Source organism: Acomys russatus, chromosome 9 (assembly GCF_903995435.1).
Source record: "Acomys russatus chromosome 9, mAcoRus1.1, whole genome shotgun sequence".
NCBI classification, from domain to species: Eukaryota; Metazoa; Chordata; class Mammalia; order Rodentia; family Muridae; genus Acomys; species Acomys russatus.
In genome coordinates this window covers 41,374,733-41,400,898 of record NC_067145.1, presented here as the reverse complement: position 1 = coordinate 41,400,898, position 26,166 = coordinate 41,374,733, and the positions used below count along the sequence as shown (strand labels likewise).

Sequence of the window (26,166 nt, the reverse complement as noted above, 5' to 3'; positions counted from 1 at the left end):
TATGCTCAGCAAGCATATACTGACCACAGGATTTTAACTCTAGCTTTGGTGTTTGTTTTTCTAGTTTGCTATTTTCTCTTCTTTGTAACAAACACCCCACCCCTCCTTTTTCTTTGATTAAGTATCATCTGCTCCTGATCTCCCCTCTCCCTGTCACCTCTATCTCATCCATTTACTACACCAACATTTACACTAAATGGTTTGTTGTTGTTTTTAATGTATTATTATTTTTAATATGTTTTATTAATTTATTCATATTACATCTCAATTGTTATTCCATCCCTTGTACCCTCCCATTCCTCCCTCCCTCCCATTTTCCCCTTACTCCCCTCCCCTATGACTGTGACTGAGGGGGACCTCCTCCCCCTGTATATGCTCATAGGGTATCAAGTCTCTTCTTGGTAGCCTGCTATTCTTCTGTATTATTATTTTTATTAATTTTAACATATATATTTATATTATTACACATGAATAAAATAAACTACATAAAACAAGAAGAACCATGAGACTATCAGGAGTTATATAAATGTTACATTCATAGTGATTTGGCTATTTGTATTTGTCAAACTTGAATAGTGTACCTTTCCTATTTGTCGGGTCTAAATTTCTGAATGAAAATCAGTATTTATTGTATCTCATCTCTATTAACTTAAAACATCTATCTTGATCTAAAAACATCTTAATACCTAACCAACTAAGCTTGAAAAGCCTCAGAGACCTACAGAATATGCAATTTAAAGATGTTTTTATTCTAAAGTTTCTTTGACAAGACAGGTTAACTCCTGGCAACACCTAGCCTACCTCAAAGATGATGATGAGCATCAAAGAACTTCCTTATGAAGTTGTCTTAAATGTGGCAAAGCAGCCACTAGGCAAAACATGCTTGTTTCTACCACCGACAGAATTCTGACTAAAAACGGGCAAGCTTGGATGCAGGCACAGTTGACGACTGAACTCTGCCAAGATAGGGTAAGCAAGTCCTCAATAGTTCCTGCCTTGCAAATATGTCTGTCAGAGATATTGGGCTAAAAGGCCAAAGATGATGCTCCAACATTATAGAGTGTTGGGTGACTGTTCAGGCAGTAAACTGTCTCAGTCATTTTTTCATTTTGGAAGGTGCTAACCTACACTTCCAGTTCACTCAGGTATTTAAGTTTTATCCCTTCTCAAGTCTCTGATGGGGTTGAAGACCAGATAGTATAGTCTTACACTAAATTGTTTTTAACGCATTGATGCACTCTGTTTTGCCATTCTCTGTTTGATGATCATTAGTGATACACTGGTGGACTTTAACTGATTTTAAATGTATTTAAGTATCTTGTAGCATTTGTTGTGACTGCTGATAAACCTTTCCTCTTCTCTGAGTGGTAATCAACATTGAGCCTTCAAAAACTAGGTGGCCCTTTAATTCCAGAACTCTAGAGATAAGCTCTGTGGCTAGATTTCTGTGAGTCAGAGGCCAGCCTAATCAACAAAGTAATTTCCAGGCCAGGATGCTCAATAAAAAGATTTCCAAATAAAAGCCAAAGGAATCTACAAAGCAAGAAATACAGATCATAACTTAAAAAACAAAGAACATAAAAGAGCAAGTCAATAGCCAGAACATAGAAACAGCCTAACTGTCCCTCAGTAGAAGAATGGATAAAGAAACTGTGGCACATTTACACTATGGAATACTACTCAGCTATTAAAAACAAGGAATTCCCAAAATTTGTGGATAAATGGATTGAACTAGAAATGATTATAATGAGTGAGTTAACCCAGAAGCAGAAAGACTCTAATGGTATATACTCACTAGCCCAAGGGGCATGTCCCATGAAAATCTTTACTTATCAGAAAAGTGGGATGGATGGGAGGACATCCTATTGGGACTGTAGGTGAGAGAAGTATAGGAGAATGGGGAAATCGAAGGATCCAGAGGGTCCTAGAAACCTACAAGAAGAACATTATGATAGGAGGATCTGGGCCCATGGGTTCTGCTCAAACTATGGCACCAGCCAAGGACTATACATGCAGTAAACATCGAACCCCTACCCAGATCTAGCCAATGGACAGGACATTCTCCACAGCTAAGTGGAGAGTGGGGACTGACTTTCACACGAACTCTGGTGTCCGATATTTGACCACATCCCCTTGATGGAGAAGCCTGGTGGCACTCAGAGGAAGGATAGCAGGCTACCAAGAAGAGACTTGATACCCTATGAGCATATACAGGGGGAGGAGGTCCCCCTCAGTCACAACCATAGGGGAAGGGAGTAGGGTGAAAGCAGGAGGGAGGGAGGAATGGGAGGATACAAGAGATGGGATAACTATTGAGATATAATATGAATAAATTAATAAAAAATAAATAAATAAATAAATAAGAGCAAGGCAAAAGCCAGGAATAGTATCACATGTCTTTATTCCTAGCACTCAGGGAGGCAGAGGCAGGAGGATGGCTGTGACTTTGAGGCTAGCCTGGTCTACAAAGAGAGTTCAGGACAAGCAAGGCTACAACGAGAAACCTTGTCTCGGAAAAAACAAAACCACAAAAAACGGGGGAAAAAAGCAAGGCATTATATGTCACTTTTAAAACATAACAACTAGTAAATTCAAAAGTACTGAAATGGGTTAAATGCTGGATGAAGACCTCACATTATACAAATAAGCAGACGAGTGAAGTGAAGAAATTAACCCAGAACCTAGACAGGAAAACAGCAACAAAGAGAGAAGAAAGCCACCCAAATGAATGAAACCATCATCAATATGGATGAGAAAGTCAGTACCCTTGGTTTTCGTATTTTTGTCTTTTTTATTTCAGCAAGAAAATAGTGTTTGGGTTTTCTTGGGGGGAGGCTGTTTGTTTTTTAGGGTAAAGAAAAATTGTGAAAATGAAAAACTAATTAAATCAAATTAAAGCATGGTGGAGTCTCAGCAGGAGACTCAAACAATCAGGAAAAAAAATTGAACAAAATCAGAGATCAACGAAAAGATTCAGGAAATACTATATTTAAGCAGTAATAAAGGAAAAACAAACACTCAAAAAAGATGAGCAAAACATCCAAGATATAATGAAGAGACCAAAGCTATAATCAAAAGAAGAAAAAGAGGAAGAGGAGGAGGAGGAAGGGAGGGAAGAAAGAGAGAAAGAGAGAGAGAGAGAGAAAGAAGAAAAAGGGAGCTGAGACAGAATATGTCCAAATTTTAAAGAAAAGGATAGTGAAACACTTGTGTCTAAAACTCCAAAAAGGATGAGCAAGAAGAACCTGTAGGTGACAGGTTCAGCCAAGGTATCAGAAGTACAAAGCAAGGGCCAGGCATGGGGGTGCCTGCCTTTTATTGCTTGGGAGGGAGACTGATGCCTCTCTGTGAGTTCCAAACCAACTAGGGTTACATAGACTTTGTTTCAAAAAAAGAAAAGAAAAAAGAAAGAAAAAGACAAATAATATTAAAAAGCTATAAGGAAAAACTACTAATTCACCTACAAAGGCAAGCACATCAGAAAAAATTCAGCACTCTCATCAGCAAACCTAACGAAAAAGCTTGAAATGAGCTATCAGCTCCAGCATGGAAGCCCAGCTGAGTTGAGTGTGAGGTCACACCAAAGCTGCTGAGGAGGCCCCTGAGCAAGGCCTATCCAGACCCTCCCAAGCATAAAGCGTTATAGACAAGAAGCTATTGCTAAGGTTAAATAGTGGCAGATATACCCAAGAAACACTGCAGGCAGATCTGTTGGGGGATGGTCTGATGTATTTTGATGCTAATTAATAAAAAGCCATCCCACCTGGGCAGGGCAGATGGGCTAAGTGTGGCTAAGGTTCCCTGGCTTGGAGAGAGAGAGGAACCCTGGGAGGAAGGAGGAAGAGGAGGAGGAAGAGGAGGAAGAAGAGAAGAAGGAGGAGGAGGAGGAAGAGGAGGAAGAAAGACCCAAGGAGAGAAGAGGAAGGTCACTATGGGTTAGATGGAAGAAAAGCACGTGGCTGGCATGGACGGAAGATTCGGCCCAGATGAAGAACATTAGCAAGTATTTGGGATAATGGATGGGAGGTAGCTTGATAGAAGTTATTAGAAACAGATGGCATGGGACTGAGGCAGGGATCCCACACCTGTCCCACTATGGAAAGCAGTTTAGAGGATTAATGTCTGCCCTGCCCCAGGTTAACTAAGACTATTTTAAAATATAACAGGTGTCGGTGGTATCATAATTGATTGCTAGCGGGTTTTACTGAATTATAATTATAGGCCTGATAATAAACAATTATTAGGCCATACAGATAATTCAAAACCAACACATATCTTTATAAATCTCATGCTAAGTATGTGGAGATGGCAACTAGAGGAAAACAGAGTCATACTACAAACCTCTCTTGGAAAGCTGGAAGCAACGGCTCTTAAGCAGGAGTTCACATCCCTCACTAAAGGGCCTGTTTGACTATGATTTAGAAATTAGTCTGGTCATTTTCCTATGAAACTTTTTTATAAAATAAACTTTTGTGATACAAGGAAGGAAGGAGAAAATTATTTCAAGGCCTAAAAGTAAATACATGGCAACCATAATTGCTGGATCAATTAAATCTGTCTCATAAAAGAGACTTGAGAAATAAGAGTATCTCAGGGCAAGAACAAACTAATGCAGTTTATATCCATCAACCCAGCACTGTGGGATAACTAAAAAAAAAAAAAAAATCATTGTATGAGAAAACCCCTAATACTAATAGGGTAGAAAGAAAATAAGAAGTAACTCGACCAACTAGAAAATCAACATGATTAAAAGAATTAACCTCTTTCAGCAAGAACCTTAAATGTAAATAGACTGAACTCACCAACAAAAAGATACAAACTAGCAGACTACACTTCAAAAGTGACCCAAGTCTTTCATAGGAAAAAGGCTTCCTATAAAACCTTTTATCAATTTATGACCAAGAAATGCACCTGACTAGGAAAAATACCCACAGAGGGCATCAGAATACTTATCAAGCAAAGGGAAACCAAAACTAGCATAGTTATTCTTTTATTTCTGGGTATTTTTTCATTCAACTCTAAGAGCTAATAAACCAAAATTATACAAGGTTTTAAGAGACTGTATTACATATGAATAAGTGAAACAATTCATTAACAACATATACAAACTGTAAGTCTATATGCACCAAACATTGGGGCTCACAATTTCACAAAACAAAGATTAGTGAACATAAAAGGTCACATAAGCCCCGATTTAACAGCAATTGGTAAACTTGGATATCCTACCCACTCTTATCATTATATAAGACACCCAATCTAAAATCAACAACCACAACAAAATCTGAATTAAGCTACACCATAGATCTAATGAATCTAACAGGTACGCACATAATACTCCATCCAACAGAATCAGAATACAAATTCCTCTCCACAGCCCAGAGAAGCCCGTACAGTTAGACATCCGGAGACATCATTAAATCGGCAAAACAACTCAGTGGGTAAAGGCACTTGCCACCTGGTGACCCAAATCCCATCACAGTAGCCACATTGTGGAAGAGAGAAGTGATTCCTGCAAGTTGTACTCTGGTCCATACACTCAGTGCGGCACACACATGGCCACAAATAAATAAATGTAAAATAAGTTAATTAACTAGCTAAAGTTAAATAAACAACACTGCAGTTCACAAAGCAAATCTCAAAGAGTACAAAATAATCAAAATTCCTTGTATCTTACCAGATCACAGTACAATAAAACTAAAAATCAATACCAAGAACATCCAGAAACTACACATACATTAAGACTGAAAAATATACTCATGAATGATCAGTGGGCCAATGAAGAAATCAGGAACAAAATTTTAAAACTTCTAGAATCAGGGACTGGAGAAATGATTCAACAGTCAGGAGAGCATTTGAAGACCTAAGTTCATTTTCCTGCAACCATAAAGTGGCCCGTAGCCTCCACAACTCAGTTAAAGAGAATTCAACTCCCTCCTCTGGCATCCATGAGCACAAGGCACACACTGTGAAAACAGTCTGGTGAACACTCATACACATTAACTAAATAAAACAGTCTTTTTTAAAATTCTAGAATCAAATGAAAACAAAGCACGACTTCCTAAATTGTCTCATGGTCATCTCTCAACAGATGCAGAAAAGGCCTGTGAAAAGGTTCAACATCTTCATGACTATAATTTTTTTAATTTTAAAATAATTAAGAATATGCCTCAACATAAGGATTATATGACGAGGTTATAACAAACATACTAAATGGGAAAAACTAAAATCACAGACAAGCCAAATATGACCATTCTTTCCACTATTCCAATGCAGTATTCAAAGCCTTAGCTAGAGCATTAGTACAGAAAATCAGGCTACAAATAGGAAAGGATGAAATCCAAGCATCCCTACCAGGCAGTATTATGACTGAGGTTGCTGTTTCAGATAACTCTAAAGTATGTCAAGTTGAAAAAAAGTTAGCCAGAACAGGAAAGTACTGTCATCAACTCGCCCTCAGCTGTGGACCTGACTGGCACTGCTGCCGCAGTAAGAACTGAAGGACAGGGATGTCGGGGAGAGCCGCCTTCCAAGCACGGCAGGGCCGTAAGACTGGGCTCACAGCAGCACTGATCATTTGTACAAGATGCGTCTGCCAAGTCGGAAAGAAGTGAACCAACAGGAGCGGGTCGGGAACAACAAAGAATAATGCGGAGAGTGAATGTTGAAAACATGTGTACATGCATGAAAATGTCCCAGTGAAGACTATATCATAAAAATTAACATATGTTAATTAAAGGCAGACATAACCAGGTTCAGTGGTGTACACCTATAATACCAGCACTCGGGAGGCAGAGGCAGAGGCAGAGGCAGAGGCAGGTGGATCACTGTGAGTTCCAGGCCAGCCTGATCTACAAACTGAGTCCAGGACAGCCAAGGCTACACAGAGAAACCCTGTCTTGACTCTCCCCCCCTAAAAAGACAGAAACAAGGAGAAATGGCCAATAAATATTTTAAGTGTACAAAATACTCAGTAACCAATGAAATGCAATTTAAACTGCTCTGAGATTGAATCATATCCCAATGAAAATGGCTAATCAAGAAAACTAACAACAAATACCAGCAAGGCCGTGAAGAAAAAGGCACCCTTACTCACTGCTGATGGGCATGTGCTGGCACACCTGCCAACCTGTTTGGCTCCCTAGCACCTACTATGGAGGAGAGAATAGACTCCCTGAGTTGTCCTCTGGCCTCCACAGGCATGCTATGGGGTCCACATGTGCACACACACACAAGTAATAGATTTTAAAATCCTAACTAGCATATGACCCAGGTAAACAAACCACTGTTGAATAAGTATGAGTCTTGTCTTGTCAAGGCTAACAAAGATGAGGCAGGACTTGGGTACACAGAGAACTAAAACCAATCTGTACAAACTTCTAAACAAATTACCCAGCTCTATGATTTGGCCTGAAAAGAGGTGATGTTACTTGAGAGAAACTCTGATCCCATCTGAGAAACAAAAGGTAAAAAATGTGCTATTTGGAGGGGAAACAATTACTAAATATCCAGGGGAAAAGAGAGAAATATTAGCCTCCCAACCGGCCAGCAGGTGGTACCTATCTATACAGGGCCGTAAACGGAACCCTAATGACAGATGGGGGTCTAGAATAGAAGTACTATCTCTAGTCTGTTTTAGAGAATCTCAAAGAGACCAAAGGTAAGCCTTTAAATTATTCACAGATGACTACTATCTGCCAGGAGGAAAAGGAGACCCCTGTGACCTTCCTGCAGAGGCTGAGACATGAAAAAAGATACTAACATAAAGGTGAAATCACAGGAAGAGTTCCTCTTACGGGATAAAATTTTCACTCAATCGGCCCCTGATACTCAAACCAGGCTTCAGAAGTTGACTTCAGAAGTTGAACCAAGCAAGTCACTAAATGATTTGGCTCAGCAGCTACTGTGGTACTCTCTATAATGGAGATTAGAAGCAGCCAGCAGCTCCCTATGCTGTTTTCTGTGCCTTTGTTTTCCCTTTTCCCCCTCTGCTTGGCTCGACTTCATTCTCATTTATGAGGCTGTTGTCCCTCTACATCTTGTGGTCCCCAATCTCCATGCATTAATGACTTAAGATTCCTTCAGGGAGACTCTATTTCAGTGACAAGACCTCGAGGATGCCTCCCCCATTCCACCACAGCACGATAGTCAGCCCCTGCTTGCATCTGAGTAAGCACTCACACAGCAGGACAAGTCACCTGGACTTAACACCCCACATCTTTCGGGCCGCCCTCGCCAGGCCCTGACATGTCAGACGGATACCACATTACACTGCTGAAGTATGCATATGGCCTTCTTTCGGGTAGGCCCTGAAAAAATCATCTCCCAGGCCACTGGGCCCTTACATTTCTTGGCTGAAAGAAAATAGATAAGGCCCACTTTACCAATGCAAGGTCACCTATTTGGTCTAATTCTAACAGAGTGCCAGGGCCTGGAGATCTGAACGTATCCAACCTATTTTAAACTTCACCCTCCCTCAGACCTTGAAACCCTTCCTGGGAATTCTAGATATTGCAGAACTTGGATTCCTGGATATGCTGAACTGGCTCAGCCTCTTTATCAAGCTTGAAAGGAAACTCATTTAAAGAAAACTCATGCAAACATTCTATGGATTCCCAAATGTTCACCACCACCTCCTGCAGCTGCTGGAGTTAGGCCAAACCTTGTGGTGGACTCAGAAACTTTGGCAGCCATGATTCTGTCTGTTGCACCTACTGTCACCTGTTTTCACTCCACCTTCACATGAATTCCCTTAGTCACTGTTTTTGTGACTTGGGATTTTGGTGTGGATTTTTTATTTTTATTTTTTAAGTAAAAACGAACACTGGGCCTGTGAGATGGCTCACAGAGTAAAGTTGATTGCTATGCAAGTCTGACAACCTGAGTCTCATCTCTGGACCCACTGAACAGTGAAAGAGAATTCTGAATTCTGACCTCTACAGGCAGGCAAGAAGGCACACACACGCACACCCATGCATGGGCACGCGCGCGCGCACACACACACATACACACACATACACACACACACACACACACACACTTAAACTTTTTTATTTTTTGTTTTTTTTTTTTGAGACAGGGTTTCTCTGTGTAGTCTTGGCTGTCCTGGGCTCCCTTTGTAGACCAGGCTGGCCTCGAACTCACTGCGATTCGCCTGCTTCTGCCTCTCAAGTGCTGGAATTAAAGGCATGCACCACCATGCCCATCCCTAATTTTTTTAATTTAAAAAAACTTAATTAGGTGGACCTGATAAGTTTTCAATGTTTTTTCTAGTTGGGTAGAAAAGTGACTAAAAAGTTCCTCATAATAAATTATTCTTACACTGGACTCTTTCTTCCATGACTTAACAGAGACTAAGTAACAAGACCATTGCAAGATTTATCATTTATCATTTGTCAGCACATGCATTTGAAACCGACGCTTGCTTGGGGGGTAGACGCAGGCAGATCTCTGTGAATTTGAAGCCTACCTGACCTACATAGTTCCAAACCAGTCAGGACTACATAGCGAGACACTGTTTCATTAAAAAAATTTTAAAAATTTAAAAATTTAAAAAGTAATAATTACACTGATTTGTACTATCAATGAGGTCAAAATATTAAAAAAAAGAAGAAGAAAAAAACACTATGGGGTAAAATACTGTACCCCTAGCATTTGAGAAGTGAAGACAGGATGATAAAAGAATTCAAGATCCTGACTACATTAAAGTTCAAAGGTAGCCTGGGCTACATGAAACTGTCTTGAAAATAATAAGAAAAAGAAAATGTTTTTAAAAATAAAAATAAGAAAACATTTTGAGGGAATACCCCTTTTCCTAAAACTTCTGATGTAAAATATTACACATTTGTTCCACAGCACACTATGCCTCTACATTCAAAATAACCTGTGAGAGAGCACCATGCTGCCTTCCTGTCTTTGGAAGGTAAAGGGGCAGAGGAGGGAATGAGGAAGCAGGAAAATAAGGATAGAAGAAATATACAACTGAATTAGGGGATAAGTGCCCAGGTATACCATGAAACATTGTAATCACTACTAATCCACTAATCAAAGTCCCCACGTTAACAATCAAACGTGGTTTATTTGGATCTAAAACTCTCATATTTACCCCGTTAACTCGATGTTTATTATACAAAGGTAATTCCGTATGAAGGACCAATATATATCAGGTTATAACAAAGGCAACTTTGCTCTTGCAGTTGTTACATTTAAAGCATGGAGGTAGGGTGGGTGCATGTCCTGTAATTCTCTCACTTGGGAGACAGCAGTAAAATCCCAAGCTCTTCAGGCCCATAGCAAGTGAGCTCCATGAGACTCTGTCCCCAAAAAACAAAAATAAAAGAGGCTGTTTAAAAGTGCTTGCTGCTCACCAAGTGGTAGTGGCACATGTCTTTAAGTCCAACACTCAAGAGGCAGAGGCAGGAAAATCTCTCAGTTCAAGACCAGCCTGGTCTACAAAGCAAGTTCCAGCACAGCCAGAAACGCTCCCTGTCTCACGACAGAGTGTTTGCTGCTCAAGTGTAAGAAGCAGTTTGGACCAGAGCACTCACGTCAGGTAGTGAGTAGCTCACAACGACCTCCCTCTCCAGCTCTAAGGGATGCAACGCCATCCTCCGGCCTTCTCATCCACCCGTACACATGAGCATAGTCAGACAGACAGACACAACATACACTTTTAAAAAACAAATTTTTTTTAAAAAATAAAATATAGCTTCTATTACTAAATGTGGGGAACGCAGCACTGGTTTTCTCCAGCTTAATCTCAGCAGCTACAGATTACTTTTGTTTCGGACCTCATCGACCCCAGTGCCTCCCTTGCACCTGCCACTCCTTGGCTTCACAACATTCCTGTCTCCTGCTGGTCTACAGCCTGCACCTGCTGCCTCTCGAGCATCCTTTTCCCCCAACTTTTAAATTCAAGATTTAGCCAAGCTTGCTGAGACACCTCCCTCTCCAGACACTGTGCTAGAACCATCGTTCCTGGAAGTTCCGGCAGTTCCTTTCAAAGGGGATAGATTCCGATCTGTGTAGAAGACGCATGTTTTGAAATTATTTGTAAAAAGCTACTAAAGATATAAAAATGCCAGGGATCTATAATAGAGAAACCTACTGCAGAACATGAAAATTAACATTGAAAGACAAAAGTCTGCACAGCTTAGCCTCATGCACAATAGCACACAGCCAGAGGCCCGAGTCTTTTTCTCTCTTCCCTCCCTCTCCCCACTTCGGCCCACACAGCCAGCTAATACTCAAGCCTTATTCCTACTCTTCAACCCACTGTTCTGCCAATCAATCCCACTGTGGAGGAGTGAAAGCTGGAAAGTGTCAGAAACCAACTGTGTACTAATGGTTGAGAAAGAGGGCATCTTACAGATTCACTCTGAGTGCAAATTGCCTTTTGCAAGCAAAATCGCTTTATGATGGTAGGGAATGGACACAGGTAAAATAAGTCATCTTCGAGCTTTTTCTGTTGTGTGTGTTTAGCTGTTTGTTTGTAGGGAGAGGGTGCTTTTGAACAGGCTCTGCTACATAGCCCTACCTGGCCTGAAATTCTCAATCCTGCCTCAGAATCCTCAGTACCGGGATACAGGTATGTACCACCACGCCTAGGCATCTGAGCTTTCTCTTCAGAGGACCCATGTCTTTGGTCAATGGCTAGAACAGAAAGACCAAGAGTTCAAAATGAGACCAAGACTACATGAGACCCTGTCTCAAAACAGAAGTCAGAAAGGTATGGGTGTGGCTGGGCACATGCATGTATGCTCACACTCACTATAGGCCAATTTCCATTTGCTTAGATATTTCCATCAAGCTATGATCTATAGAACACAGGCACCACAATGGCCCATCATGACAACTAGAAAAGAGATCATTCTATAAAGTAGGACACTAGTAGCTATTGTTTAATGACTCTTCTTCTAGCCACCACAGTTCAACACAACCCAACAGTGTCAAGCACTCTTCTTTCTAGAACAGAAAACCTGGCAATCTCAGCCCACTGTGCTGATACCAGAACTGCACTACTATTAACCTTGAATGTGGGGCAATACTGCTGGCTAAGCTCCTAAGCACTGAAATTACTGGCATGAGCCTTCATGCCATCATACAAAGCAAAAGTATCCTTTATTTTTTATTTGCAATTGTTATTTCAACTTATTTTTAATTATGTATGTGTATGTGTTTGCAAGTGCTGGTTCCCACAGTCGCCAGAGAGGTTGCTGGAACCACTAAATTAGCTGGAGTTACAGGTAGTTGTGAGGCAAGCAACAGAGGTGCTAGGAACAAACTTAGGGCCTCTATAAGAGCAGAGCAGTACTCTAAACACCTGAACCAGTTCTCCAGCCCCCTGCCATTTTGAGAGAGAGAGTCTCTTGTGGTCAAGGATGGCCTTGAACTCCTAATCCTTCAGCTTCCCAAGTGTTGGGACTGATGTCATCCCACTGTTTAAAACTTTCAGTGCCTTCTCATCAGCCTTCTCAAAATCTATTATCATTAATATGGCTTGATCTGGTTTGTACTACTCTTTTTTGTTTTTTCTTTGTTTGTTTGTTTTGTTTTTTCAAGAAAGGGTTTCTCTGGGCAGCCCTGGCTGTCCCGGACTCACTTTGTAGACCAGGCTGGCCTCCAACTCACAGGGATCCGCCTGCCTCTGCCTCCTGTGTACTGGGATTAAAAGAGTGCGCCACCATGCCCAGCCTGTACTACTCTTTACCAATTGCTCCCCTACTTTGTCTATTCTCAGTACCCAGGCTTACAAACTGTTAGCAATCATTCTGCTTTCACATATCTTTGGTCTATACACATTCCACTAACTCCCTCGCCCCCAGCTTTCCTGATTAACAATCCTCAGATCTCAATCCTAATGTTTCTTCGTGACACAGCAAGCTGGGTAGAGGAACTCTGTCATGTCAATGTGTTTTCCCTATACTATTATTACGTTTCATGATTTATTTGATTAGTGAGAAAGTCAGATAAAAATCATTTGAGGAGAGTGATTACATCTTAATGACAAAACCACTGGAATGCATAATAGGAAGTAGAAAGTGGCTAAGCTAAACACAGTGGCCCACAACTTTAATTCCACCCACAGGTAAGCCTAAAATAGAAGGATTATTTGAGACTAGGACTTCAAGGCTAGCCTTTACAACTGAGACCTTCCTTGTCTCAAAAAATAATAATAATAATAATTAGAAATTAAAATTAAAAAAAAAATTAAGCAACCAGGCATGCTAGCACCCAACACACACCTGTGATCCAGCACTTGCAAGGTGGAAGCAGAAGGATCAGGAGTTCAAGGCCAGACTGGACAACATAAGACCAGAATAAAAAATTTAAAAAACAAAACACAAAAAGCTTTTAAAACTAAAAAGGTCATCAGTGGGCGCGGTGGCACACACCTGTAATCCCAGAACTCTGTGAGGCAGACGCAGGAGGATCTTTGTGAGTTTGAGGTCAGTCTGGTCTACAAAGGGAGTCCATGACAGCCAAGGCTATACAGAGAAATCCTGTCTTGAAAAACAAAAAAACTTAAAAGGTCAGTAAAATGGTTCCATAGGTAAATGGGCTTTGCTTTGCTATCAAGCCTAATGACCTGAGTTTGATCCCCAGACCCACATGGAAGAAGGAAAGAAATGACTCACAAAAGCCGTCCTTTGATCTTCACATGCACACCGTGGCACATATGTGCTCACAGACTCACACATACAAACTCATCCATTCATTCATTCTCTCTTGTACACACACACACACACACACAGAGAGACAGAGAGAGAGATATGAATGAAGTTTATAAGTTGCTAAATAACTAAACAAGTGACTAATATAGTCCCGTCATGAAGTACATTACATTTTGTTACAGATATATTTCATAACTTGAGATCATACAAAATTTTGCCAGTTTCCTCTGGGATCTTAATGGCACTCATGAGTACTCAAAAAATAATTAAAACATGACAGGACAAACTAGGAAGACAAAAATCCCACAACTCAGTTAATTTGAATATTATAAACTTTAATGGAACTTGGAGTTGGAAAAACAAAATAGATTTATCAAACCTTTTAAAAATGACATGATCTGACAGAAAAATGAAGTCACCCAAAGCCTACTGCAAAAATAATAAATGTACATAATAAGACAAACAACCAGGCATAGTGGTAAAGACCTAGCACATGGGAGGTTAAGACAAGAGGATCAAGAAGTGAGCCCAGTTCTCTTCAACAGGGTAGCCCAGCAACAGACAAGATGCAGGTCCTGAGATCAAGCCTAGTGACATCATCAAGAATGTCACCACCTCACCATCACCCTAACCCTAAGTATCATGGATATGACCAATGGAGTTCCTGTGTTACATTTATTAGTGGGTGTGTGGATGTATGGCAGTCAGAAGGTAAGCTGTGAGAGTTGCCTGTCTTTTTTACTATATGGGCTCTGGGGATAGAGTTAGGGCTTCAAAGAAAGTGCTTTTACCTCACTGGCCCCCAACAAGATTTCTTTGGGGGGATGATTTAAATTCTGTATCTAAGTGTTTTGCCTGCATGTGCACACCATGTGCGTGCCTGGTGCCAGTGGAGGCCAGAAGAGGTCATCAGATCCTCTAGAGCTGGAGTGAAGGTGGGTAGGAGCCACGACAGGGGCGCATCACAGGGATTTAATTCAGATCCTCTACAAGAATACACAGTGCTCATAACTGCTGAGCCGTCTCTTCAGCCCAACAACAGGCTTCTTTTCATCCAATTGGAATCATTTTCAAATTAGAAATGACTACTTCATCATTTTAGAGCAAAAACCTATTTCACTCTTTCCTAAAAATAATTTTTAACAGCCTAAAATCACATAACGAACGAAATTCTGGTAAACAGACTTAGAAGGCAGATACAGTAAAGTCTTTAAAGTTATTGGCTTCATCAACAATTATTACATATACTGAACATAAAGACTTTGGATCTAAATATCAATTCAAAGATTTTTTTAAGACGTATTATTTTTATTTATGTGTATTAGTGTGAATGTCTGCCACAAGTGAGGGGTACGTACGTCCACCAAGGACAGAAGAGAGTTTCAAATCTTCTTGGAACTAGAATAGTAGGCCATGTGACATGGGTGCTAGGATCTGAATTCAGGTCCTTTGGAAGAGCTTCAAGTACTCTTAACCACTGAGCCATCTCTCCAGCTTCTTCTTTTTTTTTTAATTGTATGTGTGTGAGTATACGCATATGATGCTCCTATATGCACATATCAAATTCCAGGCCAGCTGGAGACGCATGGCAAAGCCCTAGCTCAGCTCCTCCCCACAGAAGATGCTAAATACATCAAAAGTTGCTTTTATTATGTACTAAGTATGATGCTTGCATTTAGGAAAAAGCAATATACAACTAATTTGTAAAAGGAGAGCATTTTTATATATCAGTATTACTTTTTTAAAAACTGACAAATTATTGCTTTCAGGCTTGAGTACTGCAAGTCTCCTGGTAAGACTAAGGAAAATAACCAGCAAGACCTAACAAACACACACACACACACACACACACACACACACACACTGCCACTGCTACCAAATAAAATTTTAATTTTGAAGCAAAAGAAAAAAATTTGGGAAAACATATTCATCTACTTGAGCTTGAAAGCTTTTCAATACTCAAAACTTTTCCAATGAGACCTTGGTAATATTAGTGAATATATTTTTTTCATATTCCATATAGTTTTTCTGTGAGCTCTAGCACAGTCAACGGCCCATGTGTTTAATAGGTATCCCATACTTTATATAACCAAAACAGATACCTTCATATTCTTCTCCCTGCAAGCCACCCCCAGGGACCAAACATCTGCTAGCATCTAACCACATGCTTAAGGAACATGGGGGTGCTTAAGGCAGGCATCATCCTTAGGTTCCTTTCTTATACACCACATGCAATCCAACATACAATTTCCACTGTGTCTGAAAAACACACACCTGGTAAATCACTAGAGGATTTTAAGCAGGCAGTGATTTGGGGTTTTTTTTTGTTTGTTTGTTTTTGTTTTTGTTTTTGTTTTTGAGACAAGAGTTCTCTACATATCCCTGGCTGTCCTGGAATGCACTATGTAGACCAAGCTGGCCTTGAATTCAAGAGATCCACCTGCCTCCACCTCCTAAGTACTGGGATAAAAGGTGCACACCACCATGTACAACTCCATATTTAAAAAAAAAAAAAATAATTGTTTGCATGCATTTCCATAGTGCAAATGTGGGAGTCAGAGGACAGTTGGTGGGAATAAATTCTATCTTTACACCACAGGGATCCCAAAGGTCACCGCAGGTCGTCAGGCTTAGCACAAACATTCTGACTCAGGGAACCATCTTATCAGTCCAGATTTCTCCTTTAAGAGTCCCACAGTGTTGCAACAGAAGCTCAGTGTGGATAGCTGGTCAGACAAGACAGGTAGAGATGAGAAGAGGACAACTGAGTAGCTATAGCAAATGTCTGATCAGCTAACGCAATGGATATGGAATAGGCAAGTTGACGACTTAAAAGCCAGGTGTGGGTGGGAGCCTAGAGAGAGACGGCCCAGCAATTAAGTACAACTGCTACTCTTGCAGAGGACCCAGATTCAGTACACAACACCCACATGATAGCCCCCAATTATTCATAATCCAGTTCCAGGAGATCTGGCACCTTTTCTGGCACAGGTGGGCATCGGGCAGGGATGTGGTGTGCAGACACAGATGCAGGCAAAACACTTATAGACATAAATAAAACATAAAATATTTAATAAAAGCCAGGATTTAATAAACACTCTCCTGTAATCCCAGCACTTGAAAGGTAACAGAAGGAAATGGTTTTTAAGATCATCCTCAGCTACCCAGCAAGCTCAAAATCAGCCTTTGTCTGCAAAGGACAAAAAACAAGCCAAAACAAAAATTACCTAAAACAATTACTAAGAGTCAGGTATGCACCCATATGCTGGCACTAGCTGTCTAGATCCCCCTCCACCCTTATCCCACCAAAACCTTGAGATAATCATGCTAGGACTGCAGCTCTTCAAGGAACAGCCCAGCTAGGGCTGTTTGAAATATCTGGTACTAGGCTTTTATGACATGCCTTGAGGAATGAATTCTAAGTGGCCTTGCAACCACTTCCACCTTAGCCAGAGAGAGAGAGTGCTGCCCCCAGTGCAGGTGCTACTGTGACTAGAGCCAAGGAAGCCTAGGACACAAGCTTCAATGACTGTAACTAATGCTAGGGGACAAGGCTGTGTGACTGGTCCTTAGTTGTCTGTCTAGGGTTGAGACCTTGTGGGCTTTCCCCCTTCCACATTGGTATGTTTACCGGTATCATCCTTTTTCAGGCAGTCATGTTGGTGAGACCTCATGAGTATAGCTTCTGCCATTTCTAGGAGACAATTCCATATCAAATCTTCCTGTTCCTCTGGCTCCTACAATCTTTCTACTTCCTCTTCTACAATGATTCTTGAGCCTTAGGTGCAGGAGTTGTGTTGTAGATGTAATGGTTATGTCTGGGCTCCATAACTCTGCATTTTGGGGGTGTCATTTTCTGTAATATCCCCCCTCTATTGCAAAGAGAAGTTTCCTTGAAGAGAGGAGAGATGACAATTATCGGCAGGCATAAGGATCAGTATTTAGAATGTACCTATGCAAAAATGCAGCAATTCAAAAGAGGAGGTAGGAAGATCCTAAAAGCCAGAGATGGTGGATGACTTCAAGTCAAATACAACAAGGCAGATGTGTGTACAAATTCATAGCAACTGTGACAGCATGCACAAAACCTGCACAAATTCAAACCAGACAAAAATCCCAGCACAAAGAAGGTAAAATGAACACAAAGGCCCACTCTAACCAAAAAGTCATTCACAATTGGTATCTGTTGGGAAAGGTTCAGTTCCTACGATGAAGTGTTACTGGTGGGTATATTAACCACACTCAGGGTAAGCCCCATGCCTAGGAGTAATTGACCAGCACAAAAAACAAAAAGGACTCCGGGGTGTGTGTGTGTGTGTGTGTGTGTGTGTGTGTGTGTGTCTTTGTTGTTGTTTGTTTTGTTTTTGCTTTTTTGTTTTGTTTTGTTTTGTTTTTCAAGGCAGGGTTTCTTGTGTAACAGTCCTGGCAGTCCTGGACTTGCTTTATAGAGCAGGCTGGCCTCAAAAATCACACAGATCCACCTGCCTCTGCCTCCTGAGTTCTGGTGTTAAAGGCATATGCCACCATGCCTGGCCCAGACTCCATTTATTTATTTATTTAGCCAGGCATGGTGGTGCATGCCTTTAATCCCAGCACTTGGGAGGCAGAGGCAGAGGCAGGTGGATCACTGTAAATTCGAGGCCAACCTAGTCTACAAAGCAAGTCCAGGACAGTCAAGGCTACACAGAGAGACTCTATCTCGAAAAACTAAAAAAAAAAAAAAAAAAAAAAATTATTTATTATGTATACAGTATTCTGCCTGCATGTGTACCTGCAGGCCAGAAGAGAACGTTAGATATCATTAAAGATGGCTGTGAGACGCCATGTGGTTGCTGGGAATTGAATTAAAGACCTTTGGAAAAGCAGCTAGTGCTCTTAACCTCTGAGCCATCTTTCCAGCCCCTAGACTGCATTTTTTATGTGCACTTTTTGTTTTCTTGTTTTGTTTTGGTGTGTGTGTGTGTGTGTGTGTGTGTCTTATTTGTTGTTTTGATTTTCTCTCTTTTTTTAATTTTTGTTTTGTGCTGTTGGGGTTTGCTTGTGCTCACATGCACACACTGGTCAAGAGTTAAGAAAGATATGGAAGGAGTTGGGAGAGGGAAAATAATATGATAAATATATTGAATGAAGAAAATGTGTAGAACGTAGTAGGGCTTATGCTGGATTAGAAGTGATGGTGGGTTGTAGGTTCTCCTCCAAGATCCAAGACATCACTAGCTCTGGGCAATTGGCTTGCTTTCCAGTACTTGGAGTGCTTTCCCTCTTGTTGAGCAGGACAGAATTCCAACAGATTGCTTTTTTCTTTTCTTTCTTTCTTTTTTTTTTTTTTTTAAGTGACTCACATAGTGAGTCAGCTGGGAGACATTCTTAGTGCCGCCTCTTCCTATGTTGGAGCATTAAATTCCATTGAAACCAAAAAATCCAAACAGGTGTGGTGGTTCACAGCATAGTCCCAGCCTCAAGACATAAAGGAAGAGGCTGCCATGAATTTCAGGCCAGCCTGGGCTACAGGGTGAGACTGTCTTTAAAAATATACTAAATAAAACAAAAAATTATGTAAATCATTTAGGAAGAGTCAATGGGGGGGGGGGTAAGGGAGCTGAAATGTAGTTCAGCAAAAAACACTGCTACCAGTGAAAGCCTAGTAACCTGAAACCCAGGTCAGCCCTCAGGACCTACAGTCCAAGGAGCACACCAACCCTCAAAGGCTGTCTAACCTCCAAATGGGCACTGTGGCACCTGCATCTATCTCTCTCTCCCTCCTTCCCTACACACACACACACACACACACACACACACACACACACACACGATGAAAAAGCAAAAATAAAATAAAATACCTACCTTATGGAAAGTAAAATCATGAGTTTGAGGCCAGGCTGGTCTACAGAGTAAGTTCTAGGACAGCCAGGGCTACTCAGAGAAACCCTGTCTCAGAAACACAAACAAACAAAAAGTAAAAAAAAAAAAAAAAAAAAAAGTAATAGGATCTGTCAGATGAACTAGTGGTAGCTTAGGAACAAGTTGAAATAACACAGTTATAAAGAATCATGCACAGCTGCATGGCATAGTGGGTTTTAATTCCAGAGTACAGAAGAGAGAGGCAGGAAGCTCATCCTCAGCCACAGAACAAGTTAGAGGCCAGCCTAGGCTACACAATAAGCAAAAAAAGGAAGGGAGGGACGGTGGGGGGTATGTTACTTGTTTGGCAGTTCTTTAATTTTTCTGGTATTTGTTTGAGTCAAGGTCTCACTCTAGTCTGGGCTGACCTGGACACTCCACCAAATAGACAAGGTACACTTAGCAACAAAAATGCATTACCTTTCTTAAGATGTTCTATTTGCATCTTAATTATGAAAATTTTGTAAGTGGAGAAAATTAGTAGAGTCAAGAGTAAATGTATTTATTTGAGTCAACACAGTGGTACCACTAAAACACAATCTTAAAGACTGCTTTCTGAAGAGTTAAAATTATCAAGTCAACTATTTCTTTTATATCAAAAGTCATCAAGTGTTACTTTTCCTATTATCCTTTCAATGATGTACACTGAAAAGAAAATCCTATTGACTGACCTTCCAACACTGACCCAGATACACACAAGTCTGAGACAGGAGCCCATCTCAGCTCCACTGCTGAGTCCATCTGCCCTGCTGCTACTGCTCACTGCTGCTGCATCCTGGACCATGGAAACCACAGCTTCTTCAACCTTCCAGGGCAAGCTGAAAAGCACTGCTCTCCAGGAATCCCCCAGGCTTTCAGCTCTGAGCCTGCTGCGGCAGCCAGCCCTGTGGACTGAGTAGCTGCTGAGTGTGAAGCCTCTCCAAAACATAGGCGACACTGCTGAGCACTCAACTCATACCGTGGACACCATTCTCATACATCCCCTTTGTATTTGTGTTCATGCTCCTGGCTCTCTTTCTCTAGAAAACGCTGATACACCTGGGCATCTTGAGTTGAGGGTTATCTTCTCCTACACAAACTCCACTGCAATGTGCTGCCTCAGCATAGGCAAGAAAGTAAGAGTGCCAAGCAACTGTAAATCAAAACTTCAAGCAAAAATAAGCATTCCCTCCACATTAAAAAAAAAAAAAAAATGCCACCAGTTCTCGCTAGTAATAGTCCCAAAGAGAATTACAGACTATATTTTAGGACTACATGCATTTGCAAGCTTGTACTAAAACTGTCTTGTCTCTTTTTCTGTTTGTAACTTACATTGAGAGATTTTTATTTGATACTTTGATTAGTTGTGGTCTGTGATCTGTCTTTCTTTCTCTTTTGAGACAGGGCTTACAGAGAGACTATGTTGAGCAGGCAGGAAATCTGTGTCGTCTGCCTCCCTCATGCCAGGACTAAATACTAGTAATACCACAGCAGGCTTTTAATTGCTCTTTCATGCCTTGCTGTCTCTGTTTTATTCTGATGGACAAAAATACTAATACTCCTTCGTATTCTCAAAGGCGTTTAGCTCTGTGAGGGATGGTTGACAGTATGTACTGTTAGTGAAGTTAAATCCTAAGTATCTGTGAGTCAACAGAAAGTAAATTAAAAAGGAATTGGGATAAGAGGTTGAATCTAACATTATGCAAATGATTGCATAAATTCAACAAGAACAGTGTTCATATGAAAAAGACAAAACTTTCAGTTCAATGTAAATTTGACAACATCTAAGGAGTCTTGAGTAGAATATACATATATACATACATATATTATATACCTAATGCATACGTGGGGGGGAAAGGGGGGAGGGAGGGAGGGGGCGCACGAACTTGCTATGCTAACCAGGCTGGCCTGAAACTCATCAAGATCTACCTGCCTCTGACTCCCTAGTGCTAGGATTGAAAGCCTGCACCACCATATCCAACTAAGGTTTATTTTTATTGTTAAATCATGTGTATACATGTGTGCCTGTGTGCTGAGCATATGCACCTGAGTACAGGGGTCTACACAAGCCAGAGGCATTAGGTCTCCCTGGAGCTAGAGTTACAGGTGATAGTGAGCTTCCTGGTATGGGTGGTGGGAATCAAACTTGGATGAGCAGTCTGGACTAACTGCTCAGCTCAGAGAAAAGCCAGCTGAGATTTAATGGCAAATCTCCAAAGTACAAACCTACCTGTTCTTCTGATTGCAGCTTAGAACTGAGAAAGTATTCTCCAAATGATGGTGCTGGAGCTGATAGGCTCCCATGCTCGTCCAACAGGTCTACTTACTCCAACAACAATGCTGAACTAGCTGCCTGAAGCCTAGATTCTTATGAAAACTGGGTGATATGCAAACTACTCCACCTACCACGTAGTCTGTCACAACTAAGGAATCTGCCAGTCACTAACTGGCCAAACAAATTTTATTTAACACTTCTGAGTCTCAATTTCCTCATTTATATGAGGTCACTCCCTATGATGCACAGTTTATAAGGATTAAATACAAACTAGAAGAGATTATAACAGAATAGGCGCTCATTAAACAGGATGTATTGGTTTGGTTCTCCTTATCTGTGGGGGTTCAACCCTCATGCATTAAGCCTACTGCTGATCCAATATGCTGTACACACTTTCTTGCCACTACGCCCTAAATTGGAAACATACAAATTTAGGGGTCAGCTTGGTAACTAAGAGGTAAAAGTGCTGGCCTGCAAGCCTGACAACTGTAAACTCAGTTCCCAGGGTCTATATGGTGGAAAGGGAGTCAACTACTACAAGCTGTCCTCTTGTACAGCAGCACATGTGTACAGACACATACATAATAAATTTAATTTTTTAAAAAATGTTTTCATAGAATTTAAGATTGTACTCACTATTGAAAGTAATCTAGAGATTAGAGGACTTAATACATACGGGAATATATATGTGGGTTTGATGCAAATTCTATGTCAAAGGATGTAAGAGACCTGAACATCCAAGGTCAAAGAATAACACATATTTATTATCCTTTATTATTAATATCTCCAATTATCTTTTTTGTTTGTTTTTTGATACAGGGTTTCTCTGTGTAGCCTTGGTTGGTCTGGACTCTCTTTGTAGACCAGGCTGGCCTGCCTCTGCCTCCCAAGTGCTGGGATTAAAGGCGTGCACCACTATACTGGGCTCCAATTATCTTCTTTACCCATTCTTTTTTATAGAAACGTTTTGAAGAAAGTAACCAACTCAAAATTAAAAGAAATTTAGTATTGCAATCTGAAGAACTAGTGTTTGCCCCAGACATCATTAGTAGCTACTGAGCCTTATTTACATTAGATATTTAATGTCTCTGAGCCCAGATGGTTGGTCTGTGGCCAGGAAGAAGAGGAAAAGGGGAAGCAGAGAGGAAAAGAGAATAGGGTGGGGGCTAAGCACACACTATAGCACACAGTGCATATGCACAAGCCTATGGCTACAGGAAGTTGCTTGGGTTCAGAAGTTTGGGGCCAGTCTTCCTAGTCAACATAAGGAGATTATGTCTTTCAAAATACTACTTTTTTTTTTTTCTTTTTCTTAAGTTCTTTAGCTTTTTGAAATGAAGGCCAGGCTAGTCTCAAACTTCTGCTGTGAAAATTGTGATCCTCCTGCCTCAGCCTCCTCAGTGTTGGGTTACAAGTATGATATACCACCTACCCCATTTCAAAATAAAAAGTTTAAAGGCATGAGAAGCACTTTTAACAATTAATGGCGCTTATAAGCAAGCGTGATTAATGTGCATAAGTAAGCAAATGTAATGGAGGCTGAAGTTAAGCAAACTAGTTCATATTAACATGTGAGACTAATAATTAAAACATAATTTCACAAGCTTCTGGCAATGTGCGCACATGAACACACGGGGGGGGGGGGGGATATGCACACATTTAAAAAATAAAAATACTTTTAAAAAACCTATCTGCCAAACCAAATTAAGTTGATAGAATTTCAGACAGAAAAATTAAAAAGTTCTATGATTAGCGAAGTCAAAGGCTGGAAAAGAAAGAATGAAGACACATTCCTTAAGTACTACTCCAGAGAGAATGTTACTAATATGGGAACTGACAAACATTCAAACAAGTCTCAGAACAGCATCTCCCTCTAAAAACAAAATCTACAAGCTTCTGCGAGCACACAAACTATTGGCTCTGGGAAATGATAACCACAGGAAGGTACTTTTAGAAACACTGCAGGTCTGAGGTACAATGACTCTATCTTTTCAAAGACGGTTCTGGTCTTACCTTATCAACAAAAAATGCATTTCTAGTCTTATTATCTGATACAAAGAACTCTACTACTTTATTTGCTTCTAGTAGAAACTATTAGCTTTTACACAATCAAAATACTGCATACAATTCCCTTACCATCACTAACAGACACAAGCAAGCATGTAAAGTAGCAAGAATTTCCTAATAAATCAAGAAGCAATGTAACGTAAAGACCTAAAGACTAAATAATGTTTGTTACTCTATTTTATTCAGGTTCTTCTACACATTAACTCCAGAAAGAAAGAAATCCCAGAAAATAATCAATCACAGTGACACTGAGTTAGTTCAAAGGCAAGGGCACAAGAACATTTGGAAGAATTAAAGTATTTAAGGCACTTTCCCAGTGAATTTCCCTATGAATCATTCGTGCTTTATAATAACAAGTATACACTATCCTAAAGCGGAAGTAAATATGATGAGGAAAAACCCGACTTGAAAACCACCAAACACGCAGATTTACAAACCTTCAATTAAAAGAATTTTAAGATGAATTTTCTCAAACTCTCAGTCCTCCCTCCCCGCACCCTATTGGGAGGTCTGTACAAATGACTCGCGACAACAATTTTTTTTTTAAATAAATAAAAGGCACACCCTTTAGGACGAACTGACATAATCACCCCTGCCCCACACCCTCTAACGACACACATCGCGCTTTGGAACAGCGCCTCTTCCCTGCCCATTCCTCTCACAGCTGTCCAGGTCCTAGACTCATCACACTGGGCAGAGGGGCGACAGCGAGGTGTGGGGGACCAAGGCGACCAAGGGAGGCTGCGCGATCTTTGGGGAGACTTTAGCCAGGGGACGAGTAGCTGAGGGGTCTCGGGGCCGACCCCGGCTAGGAAGGCTTGTGGGGGTCTTGGGATCACGCTCGGCCAAAAGAGGCAGCACAGAGTACAGCCCGGCCACAAGAGAAGACTGCGGGGGAGCATGATCCCGCTAAGAGACGCTGCGGAGAGGACCACCCGGCCTGGGAAGGCTGAGGGGAGCCACGACTCGGCTAGGAGAGGCTGCGGGGAGCACGATCCAGGCAAGGGACGCTGCGGGAAAACAACCCAGGAGAGGAACGCTGCCCGGGCCAGAAGGGCAGGAGAAGCTGCGGGGTCCAGGCGCAGACCACAGCCAGGGCAGCTGGTGGGGAGCAGAGCTGGGCCGGGCAGACTGCGAGCAGCAGAGCTCGGCCGGGGTAAGGCGTCCGGGAGCCGCGGCCCGGGCAGGCTTTGGGGAGCACAGCCGGCCCAGGACAGGCTGCCGAGAGCACACCCGGCTGGGCACGCGGGGAGCGGCGTCCCGGCTGGCGGCGCCCGCGGCGGCCCTGCTCCTCGCCCATTTTCTCGCAGCGGCCACTTCCTGTATCGCGGCGGCGGCTGCTCCGGCCGCGGCGGAGGGTGGCGAAGAAGGGCAGCTCCCACCGCGCCCAGCCTGCCCGCCGTCGCCCCGGCCGCCCCCCGCCGGCCGCCCGAGCTCCTCACCTGTATGTAGTTGTTTTCACAGTAGTCCGCCACCCGGGTCAGGTTCTGGTAACTCTCTATCAGCGCCCTCTTGCCTGAAGGGATCTCCTCCTCTAGTAACATCTGCAGCTCTGCCATTTTCCACCCCTCCGCATCGCTTCCTCTCGCGTTAAAGAGACAGAGGCAGCTGGGTCCGCCGGGAACCGGGGCGCTGCACAGACCAGACACTAACCACCCACCCGCCCTCCGCCGGGTATTGTGGGACTGCACCTCCTCCTCTTCCTCCTTACTCTCCCCGCCCCCCCTCCACCCAGGACGCACAGCCGCCTCAGCCTCACTTTCTCGCGAGAATCCTCTCCCCCCCCCCCATGACAAGGGTAATTCACCCCGCCCCGTGGCAATGATTTCTGGGAATTGTAGTTTCTTCCAGGCTAAAGCGCGCATGCGTCTAAGGAGCCTCCAAAAAACTGGAAGGAACTTTAGAGAACCAAGACCAACAGTGCTGTTTAGTTTTTTTGTTTTTATCGAAACAGGGTTTCTCTGTGTAGCCTTGGCTGTCCTAGACTCACTTAGTACACCAGGCTGGCCTCGACTACACAGCGATCCACCTGCCTCCCGAGTGCTGAGAGTAAAGGCTTGCGCCACCATACTGTTTTAAATTTAAAGTCTACCCAAGACCCCAGAAGATGGCGCCACAGGGTGATCTAGACAACGCAATTGTGAGAAGACTTTAAAAACTGACAGAACTTAATTAGGAAATGTCAGGAAAACAAAGGCATCCAATCAGATAACGATTAAAAACAGAAGCCCTGATTCGTGACTTCGATTTTCAGAGGAAGGCTTTGCCTACTTA

General features: G+C 41.9%; 1 protein-coding gene across 13 annotated transcripts in view; it reads right to left on the bottom strand.

The window, feature by feature from the left end:
* Positions 1–25,592, bottom strand: part of Abi1 (abl interactor 1) — an 86,952-nt gene extending 61,360 nt beyond the window's left edge. For 11 of the 13 annotated variants that reach the window (XM_051151222.1, XM_051151219.1, XM_051151225.1 and 8 more), the window contains exon 1: positions 25,335–25,585. In XM_051151222.1, the coding sequence (XP_051007179.1) occupies positions 25,335–25,451 (117 nt within the window). In that variant the 5' untranslated portion in view covers positions 25,452–25,585. Of the gene's footprint in view, positions 1–25,334 lie in introns of all 13 variants that reach the window. The other 2 variants (XM_051151230.1, XM_051151232.1) reach the window with 1 other exon arrangement.
* Positions 25,593–26,166: the final 574 nt, after the last annotated feature.